At 38.3% G+C, this 9,906-nt stretch overlaps 1 protein-coding gene across 1 annotated transcript in view; it reads right to left on the minus strand.

The window, feature by feature from the left end:
* The window catches only part of KNDC1 (kinase non-catalytic C-lobe domain containing 1), a 77,375-nt gene that overhangs the window by 51,606 nt on the left and 15,863 nt on the right, over positions 1-9,906 (minus strand). The window contains exons 4-6 of the mRNA XM_085325557.1: positions 9,804-9,902; positions 4,984-5,182; positions 2,334-2,392 (exon numbers count right to left, since the gene is read on the minus strand). Of these exons, the coding sequence (XP_085181683.1) occupies positions 2,334-2,392; positions 4,984-5,182; positions 9,804-9,902 (357 nt within the window). The remainder of the gene's footprint in view (positions 1-2,333; positions 2,393-4,983; positions 5,183-9,803; positions 9,903-9,906) is intronic.

Genomic DNA, 9,906 nt, shown 5'->3' on the forward strand with positions numbered 1-9,906 from the left:
AAAAAAAAAAAAAAAAAAAAAAACTGTAAGAGGTACATAAGGATTACTCTATCGTAGGTCTTAAAACTGCAGAAGCAAAAGTAAGCTGAKGTCAGGGTAGAATCCCGGGTAGAATCTAATTTGTTACTAAAAAGTACTTAAGATTGAACCAAACTCCACAAGCGGTAAGAGGTCAAGCTTTGAAAGCTCCATGAACACACAGAATCACCTAGCTGCTTGATGAAATGCATATAGAGTCAGGATAAAACAATACACCTCCATCTCAGTGCAGAGGAAAGCCTTGGTTTTTCAGTCTTGTCCATTGCCCTTCAGAGCTAGCATGGTCAATGGAAGACAGCTGAAGCAACAAGACATCCTTTGTCACACTGCTCTCCTGCTCTGCAAGGCTCCCCAGTTGCTAGATAAAAGAAATAGGAACAGTGGGCACAAATCAGCACACACAGCCCTTATCTCATTTTGCAGTCAGTAGCACAAGGAAAAGCATGTTGGCACTGATCCTCTTCCATGCAAACGTGTGCCTTCACGGGCCTTTGCAAAGAACGTCAGAGGGTCAATGTCCAGAGCCACTCCTGCCTCAAATAGCTTTCCCTAACTGCTTGTCTGTCATCTGTGCTGTACCTAGTACTGGGATTCACTGGTACATGAGAGACTGATACTGCCCTAAGACAAGAGTTAAACACTAAACCTGTATATAAACAACACGAGTTTTACCTGACAGGGATAAAAATGGTCTTGTATTTCAGACAGCACTAGAATTTCAGGTCACTTAGTATTCTTACAGTCTTTCCAAACTCCCCATTTCACCTTGTCCCATCCTCTTGGTCTTAAAATCTCTTCCAGTGTGTCTACCTGCTACACACATAGCATAAAGTTCATCTAGAGGTGGAGAAAGGGGAAAAACACAAGTTTTCCAGAAGAGCAAATAATTCCATGAATCTTCACTGTCAAAATACCAGCTAGTCAGTTTTACATAACATACAAGATAATTTCAGCAAAGAGCAGAGGACTCTGAAATGTGGAAATAGGTTGTAAACTGAAAATCCCAAAGTCAGTTACTCCCATTAGAAATGTCTTTGTCTCATGTCTTCAAGGCTTGTTAAGAGTCAAGGAATGGAGAATATTTATCTCAGAAGATTTTAACTGCAGCTTCAGAAGTAAAACAAAACAAGGAACCAAATAAATAGCCACTACTGGGTGACTTTAGGACTTGCTTTCCCCAAACATATCTGAATACTACAATTGCCAAAATTACACATAACACTGGTGCCTTCCTAAACTCTCTCCCTCCTCACTGCCCCAAAAAAAAAAAAGAAAAAAAAAGAAAAAAAAGCAGTCTGAGTAAGAGACAGCAACACCACTAACACTTTGCTGACCTATATAAATACATTAACAAGGCATAGCAATAGGAAAAAATGTTTATATCTCTAAACTTCAAAGACTCTGCTACTTCATATTCTGTGATACTACTCTCTCATCCTCTTGGCTCACCACTCCTCTCACTTCTAGCACTACACTTTAAAATTCACTTACCCCTCCCCGGGGAAAATATAGATTATTAGAAACATAATTATGGAAAAGATAACTAGCAAGAGTAACAAGATATTGTATCATACTATGAAACAGCAGACTAAAATCTTTTATACCTTGAATAATAACAGAACATGTTGCTAATTAACAGAACATGTTGCTAATTAAACCATTTGGATTATCTAGAAATACATGCCAGAAAAATGCTGGTATTAAAAAAAAGCTTTCTATAGAAATTAAGCAAGCAAGCAATCTTGCACTAAGCAATAAGATGATTGACTTGGGAGGCTAATGAATTAGTATAAACAATTTAAATCTAATTTAATTTAACAATGTAGAGCACTTGTGCATTGCAAAGCAACAGATAGTCATTTGTTTCTTCATTAACTCTAAGATGAAATTGGTGATTACCCTTCCATGAATTATTTTACTGAAGAGGATAGCAAACAAATTTTATATTTGACATAAAAGTTCATGGCTAATCCCCAAACAAGCAAATGTAACCAGTGAAGGATACCCATGAACRTAATACAGACCAGCTGTGGCTTAGGGTAGACCAATACAGTATTCAGCCAAAAGTGATTCTCTCATTTTACCAGTTAATATTCTATATAAACATTTGTTTACTAGCATAGCATTTTAGATTTATACTTTATTCCTACAAAACACACAGTGCACTCTCAAAACAGCACAATCAAACTTTAAATTTGGCAAAATTACACATTGAGAATGCTGAGCATTTGGTATCTCAGAAATATCAATATGATTGAAAAACTCCTGTTTTACTGATAAATTTATAAACTTGCCTCAAAAGTATTGCCAGTGATATCGAATTCTGGTGGTACAAAGGCACCCTCTGGATCATCTTGGAAAGAGAAAGGAAATGTATTACATTAGAAATTAATACTTATACTTTTTAACGTGCATGTTAATTTGACAATACACATACTTGACACAAAAGAAACTCTAAATATTTAACAGTATTTTAGTTCACTCATATCTGATCTACAAAGATTGTTACCCGTATTTAGAGCACCATAAATAAAATGAAATGCTACTTTCAACCCTCCTACAAAAAGTACCATACTTCCTACTAAGAAAAAAAACAGACTGGAAAAAAAAAAAAAAAAAGTAGGAATACATTTACCCTGTCCAACCACTTTTTGCAGGCCTTCAGACATTTATCTTTGGACCAAGTTATCACCTAAACTGGTGTGGCTCAGCTGTGACTTGCAGGTTTGGTTTGATTAATGGGACACTTCCATTCAGTTTTCTACTAGAGATTTGGGGGCATGAGGGTTCAGCCAGCAAAATCAATTTGAATAGCTATTTTACTCCTCTTCTATAGGCCAACTTTAAACCTTGGCCCTTCTGTTCTTTTAAAAATTATTTTTATTATCTTTTTATTATTATGATAAAGTTGGAAGTGCATTCCCCATCTGCATGCTGCTTACCACAGAACTGAGCTATTGCAGCAGTCAGTGCTGAGTCAAGAGGCAGACGGAAAAAAATGAGCATCCTAAGAGAGACTGAAGGYGCTGCTGCATCCAAGCATGCATGCAACACCACACTGTACTGATGGCACATGAACTCTGTCAGGATCACTGAGGTTAAAAAAAGTGCCTGACCAAAAACCTCATCTTCAAGTAGACATTCTGCTCACCCAAACTATCCTTCTGCGAAGCCAACAGATGACAGATAGCATTTACAAGGCTATATATTTCCCTTGTTTAAAAGGCTATATAAATACATGAAGGCTATGAATTTCCCCTTCTCAACTGGGGCAGAAATATGTTCACAGGTTTTGCATACTAATACATAGCTTTAGCTCCAATAGAATTTTTGTGTCTGTATTTAAGAAGCAAAACACACAGCTCTTATTATGAAGATACTAAACTCAGATATATGGAAGAGAGGTCCAGAGAGGACTTGCTCTACATATATTTATATATTGCAGCAGTCTGGCATAGCTGAACATCCAGATGCTACTAACTGATTTACAGCTCCTTTGAACATTCCTGATTCTACTTTCCCACTGAGAAAAGCTGATATACAACTAATTCTGCACCTCCCCACCTTTTTCCTGCCTTTTTTCTTTTTTAATGTAATTTTATTTTTTTAAGAGGTGGGAGAAGGAGGAGGAAGAGGAGAAGGGGGAGGTTTTGTTTTTCTCCCGTAGATTATTGCTCATTCTCCTTGCTACCCCTTCCCTTTCTTTTAATGGGGATGGTTTAAAGGCTGCATAAGCATATGGATTTACCACTGGTGAAACTCACTAGATTCTTGCAGTATCGTGTTTACCATGGAGATTTGTCTGATTTGAAGAAACAGGAGGATATTAGAGGCCTTTGGCACAACATCCCATTGGATGTTTGTCACTGGTTTCAGTCCCACAGAACCTGCAAGAAGCAGAACTCTCTGCTGAAGCTGTGGTGACGGGCTGTTTATTTTCTTACTGGTGGGGGGCGGGGAAAGAGAGTCTGGCAAGTGGATACAGATGTTATCATTGTCTTCCAGGAAAAACAGATCCATAGGCTTCAAGTACAAAAAAGCAGAAAGACAACTTCCAGAATTACCTAACTTGCAAACTGTATTTTCATCAAACAGTAACAAGATTGGAGACAACGAGGGAGAAAGGACCCATGGACATAGATGAACTGGGAGAAAAAAAAAATAAAMCAGAGTATCTACATACCTTTCAGCATTTCCAGAAAAATACAACCTTCTTTAAACAGAACTAATGAAAAGTCACTTTAAAGTGTACTGCCTATTCAGAGAACAAAATCTTCGTTCACCATTTGCTTTGCACACAAAATTCRCATTACCCCACATTTTAAGCACTTGAACACAGGCAATGTCATGCATCAACTGCTTGCCAGCTATTCAATTAGACAAGTCAGGCAAGCATAAAACATACCACAATAACTATAATAAAAGTTTTATGATGTTACATTCTTATTTGAAATATGATTTTTGACTCTACAGAATGCAATTAATATTAGTCTAAAAATTGCCTATTTTTTCAGCTACTGTGATCTAGATTTTGACTGAGGAAAAAAAAAAAAAGCAACAACACTTATCCTGACATCCTTTAAAAAAATAGATTAAAGAAGATATAATAAAAATCTGAATAGAATGTATATGGATTAAAATGGATCTTCTAGTTACAAACTGACATAATTTTAAAAGGACTGGAGAAAAAAAGTGGAGTTCTTTGGCTAATATTTCTACCTGGGAAAAGTATTCTGGTCAAACTCAGAAGTTTTGCTGACTATTCACAAAACTGAGCATATTGTTTCAAACAGACTGATATTCACCTACTCCTGAAGTAGTTTTGTTTTTTTCCCCTTGATTTTAATTAAGAGTCTGAGGATTGGAATATAATGCTTTACTACAGCCTCTCACCATGAGTCTTCATACTTTCGAAACAAATTGCCTGGAAACACAAACACTTACCACTGAGCTGTTCCATGAAGCATACATTGCCATTGGTGTTAAAAGCCAAAGTGTCAGGAGTGATGCAGAGCGTCTGGAAGATCGCAGAATGGGCGATGCTCTTCAGAGAGTGGCTGCACTCCAGGCAAATTGCCCAGATATCTTGCTCGGTGAGACAGCTATCCCGCAGCGACAAAATATCAGCAAGGGACACATTCTCCTGCCAAGACATGAATTCATAAATTACTCTGCATTTCATGACATTACTTGTAGCTGACCGTGTCAAATGTAATCTATGATACACAATGTAACGCTTCCAGCAAGTTCAGACTTTCTGGGATAGTGATTAACACCCCAAGAAACACCGAGTGCCTGAAATTGTGGTTAACACCGTAAGTCTCTTACAGAGCACAGTTAATCTCAAGAAAGGTACCAATATATGTTAACATAAAAAAWATATATATATATTTTTGTGAGCTATTCAAACTACATCAACCCTGCACCAAGGGTACAGAAACAGAATATTCAAAAATAAGAGCAGAGAAAGTTAAAACATTTTGTTTAATCCATATATTCCTTAAACTTTCCCAACTGCTTTTAGATAAGCTACTTTCAAATTCTCTTCACAGCAGTTCCCTCTACCATCTGTGATGTGGGGAAAAGTACCCTCTTAATTAAGCTGTCTTAAGAATGATGCTATTGTGAGGTTTAACTGTGTAGACTGTTTAATAAGCTCTCAGAAGTCCAACATGCTGTCGAAAAATTGTTCTTAAACTTGGACTAAAAAAAAAAAAAATGTGAGGTTTAACTGTGTAGACTGTTTAATAAGCTCTCAGAAGTCCAACATGCTGTCGAAAAATTGTTCTTAAACTTGGACTAAAAAAAAAAAAAAAATCCAAACACTTTGGTTGTCCTAGGCCTGCCTTCTATACTTAGGACTATTTATGATCAAAACAGCAAAACAGTTCATGGATTTAGTTTCTAAGTTATGTCCTAAATTATAAGTCAACTTTCCTTTGACCTTGTCATTACAGAAAAAAATGGCTCTGATGTGGCTTTTCTGGTCAAGACACTCAGAAGCAATGCTTGGTTGCATGCAGCCAGACTTTTGTGTGCGTGTTGCTAGAGTACTGAACTAATACATTGCCTGTAGCTAGCAAAGTAAAATTTCCATGAACTTGAAGACTTGAAAACAGAAACAAAATTAAGAAAAAAAAATTCTATCTGTAAGAAAAATAAACAGAAAATGGGAATATTTACAGAAGTTAGTGTGCTTCAAAACTATACTGGCTATTAGTTACATATAATATGTTTCTCACTAATTTATATGTGATAATTAGGAGTAAAGCCTTTAATTCTGAATGATAATAAATATACCTTCAATTCAAGATGAAACTGCACATCAGTGCCTGTAAATATATTTGCCTATTAGATTTTCCCTAGAATGGCAGAATTTAGAATATTGAAAATAAAGTATATCATTGTCAACAAAACAGAATGTGAAGTATCTTACAGTTCAGAAAAGCAAACTGAGACCTAATGGTTTAAACTTATATTTCCAAAGGGAAAACTTGGAAAATAACAGTTTTAACTTAGTTCACATAGCTCAATATTGGACATCATCAATAAGACTGGACTACTATTTACCTAAGTTGTAACAAGCTTATTAACAAGCTTTTCGGAGAATGAAGTATTGCACACATCCTTCAAACATTAGTCCAAAATTTATTTTGCTTTTTAGTCCCAAGTGCAATACTTCATAAATATGGGGAAAAAATGSGGAGGAAATAAAGCACACAATATTATTTGGTTCCATTTTTAATGTTCTGATTTTCTGTCATTCTGAGGGACTAATTTACTAATTGCAGTACTATTACAGGGCCCTCTAGCACTATTCATGGAGCCTGGCCTCACGGGAGCTCAGCGCTATGTAACAAACAGCAAGAGCCCTTGCAGTCGAGCTACACGAGACAAGAGATCTCATTGTTTCTCTCTGCCAACCGTGCTCAGTACAACGTGCACAATGCTGCAAGTTCACTGGCCGTCAAATTTTGAGGRTTGATGAGAAAGTTTTATACATCTTTACGGGGTAATTCTTCCAAGCATGGAGGGTAGTGCATGGTTCTTATGTCTGAAAATGTAAGCACCTTACCAGGAGATGATTCACAAACCATAGGCATAGGAGTTGAACAAGCTGATATGTAGGATGGGGATAGAATTGGACAAGAAAGGCTCGATTTAGAAAGGCTGTGCAAGACATAAAATCTGCAAGCTTTTAAAACAGCCTAAATGTCCACTTTCAATTATGACGAGGTTATATACAACTTAGCAGAATTTCCTGTCAGTCAAGCTTTGAGGTTACTTTGTGGTTGTCAGGTGCAACCTCAGAGCTGACATTAATCATCAGTAGGAGATATCTATAGTTCCAATCTACAAAGCCATCTTCGTCTTGTGGTTAACTTCTTATTTGAGGAGTAAATGAAATGTGGTGATGATGTCATGTTAGACAAACTTACCTTCACTTGTAGTGAAAGAGAAATATAGGTAAGGCGAAAGGAGGAAAAAAAGCACCTATGAATGCTGAATGTTGAGTGGTTTCCATCAGCAACGGATGGTGAGTGAAGATATGAAAGGACAGCAGGTGAAGCTATTTATTTCATAGAGCCCCTGTATTTTTCAAATGGCCACACTATCTTGGGGTTAGTTACTAAAGCTTCTACAATAGCAAAGCCACATCATTATAGGCAATGAGGCACTGAAAACACAGGGACATGCATTCAGTTTGCATCCTCAAAACAAAGAAAAAGCCTTCACTAAAAAGAAGAAAARTTGCAAGAATATAACACAGGAATTTCTGATAAGCTAGACCAAAGCCTATAAGAAAAAGCACAGCCAGCATCCATGCATGACTGGTAGCCACACTTTGTCCGGACCACCGGAAAGTTGCAGGAAAAACTGGGGCATTCGTTACATAATGAAGATGCTGATGTCTTTCCTCCCTTGTCTCATTATCAGCAAAAATGACTTGCAAAAAGCAATTAGTTTAATAACTATGAAAAATGAACTGGTCAGATAACCAAAGTTTAATTATGCACTTTAGTTCTCAGTTTTACCTTACACTTTCTTCAGAAAGTATAAAATCATTCAGCAGCATATGTAATTAGGCAGAGAAAGAGAATGCAGGAGGAGAAATCCACTGGCCACAACTTCTTTAAGACATTAAAAATCAGTATTAAGGTATCTTTGAGATCAAGAAAGTTCTAGTAGAGAGAAGTGTTTCAAATACATTCTCATCCTCTGCTCAGGCAGCTTTCCTGTTGCACCTGAGCAGATGCATCAGCCACCAGCCTCTCCCCTTACACTTCCCCTTCTGCTCCACTAAATGACTAAGCAGCTGAAAGTTAAGGTGTCTCAGCACGCACAATCTTCTGGCCTAAGTCTTTTTGCAACAGCAGTTTGTACCTTGGGACACAAACGTCAAAACAATCTATCCCAGAATCATGAAAAATGTGCCAAACGTGACTCATTAAACTCATCATATTTAAAGAAAAACGTTGGATGCTGAGGGAGGCTCGTTGACTATTCTCCAAAGCAGCGCTTTTTAATTAACTTCTCTAATCACCAGGTGACAGGTCATACCCACTTCCTCTACAAGATTATTCAATTATGTGTAAAGGGTGCAAAAAGAGGCCTCTTCCTTCTGTATTTTGCATGGAACACTCASAGGAGGCCTGCCACATAATGAAGCAAGAAAACCTGCTTGGCTGACAAAAAGAAACTCTAGACTGAGATTGGAAAAATCAGTTCAGCTAACAGCAAAAGAGCCATACAATGAAACTTTGAAGAGACTTTTCATTTCTAATCATACTCTTATTTTCTGATTCAGTTTGGGTTCCTGAACCAGGAAATATAAGAAATCTTACCACCTCTGGTTTCGGTGTGTAAAACCATACAGTTTGCCTAAATCTTACTAGTTAAAAAAAAAAAAAAATGTCATTTTATCAAAATATTCCCTGGCAATAGGAAACACACTTTATGTGAAAGCATGCAAAGAAAGATGAGCAAGGGCAAAACCAAGAACATTCACATAAACATCATTATAGAATAGGATCCAGCTACAGGTTATCTGGTAGAATAAACACATAAATAAACAGATTTCCAGCTTTTCTTATTTCCCACCAGCAGAGGCCTTTTCTTCTTTTCTTCCCCCCCCCYTTTTTTTTAAATACACAGGGCCATAAGAAATGACTGTACAAAAATGTGTTTGGCCACTGCTGAAACCACTTCTGCCTGTTTTAAGAAATTCCCCTTTATCAGGCACTGCAAGAAAGTGTACAGCACGAGCGTGCTGTTAACCCACAGACTCGGTGGGCACTATGAAACACCAAATGCAGCAGCAATGGCTCTGCTCTTGCATCAAGAGGGGGGACCGGGCTGGAACACGCTAATTTAGCAACTTGGTAGCTGGGATTATTATACACGATATATAAGTGACTCTATCAATGCACTAGCTTACATGCAATTAGTAGCTGTCAAAAGCCTTGAAACTTACCTCAAAAATATTTGTTTTGGACTGTTTTTATGGCAGCATTTTGCAAAAGCAAGAAGGCAGGTCACAAATGCCTTGACAGTGCAAAAAAACAACGGAATGCTTTGGAGGCAGGTAATCTCGCCTGGCAACTTACTTTTCTTTTGGAGGGGGGGTGAGATTTCGGCAGCTCCCGATAGGGGTCTGGGGGAAGGGGGCCGCGGTGGCTCCGGCCGGCGGCGAAGGAGGCGGCTGGAGGCCGCCGCGGCGCAGGTGCGGCCCGGGCCGGGGGGGCGGCCGTGCCCGCACTCACCTCGTCCTCCAGCAGGGTGGGCAGCGGCTCGAAGTCGTAGCAGCTCACCGCCTCCTCCGCCTCCGCCTCCTCCTCCGCATAAAACCCGGCCTCGGCGGCCCGG

The sequence above is a fragment of the Rhea americana genome, unplaced genomic scaffold (genome assembly GCF_003343005.1).
Source record: "Rhea americana isolate MKP2758 unplaced genomic scaffold, rheAme1 scaffold_122, whole genome shotgun sequence".
Classification (NCBI taxonomy): Eukaryota; Metazoa; Chordata; class Aves; order Rheiformes; family Rheidae; genus Rhea; species Rhea americana.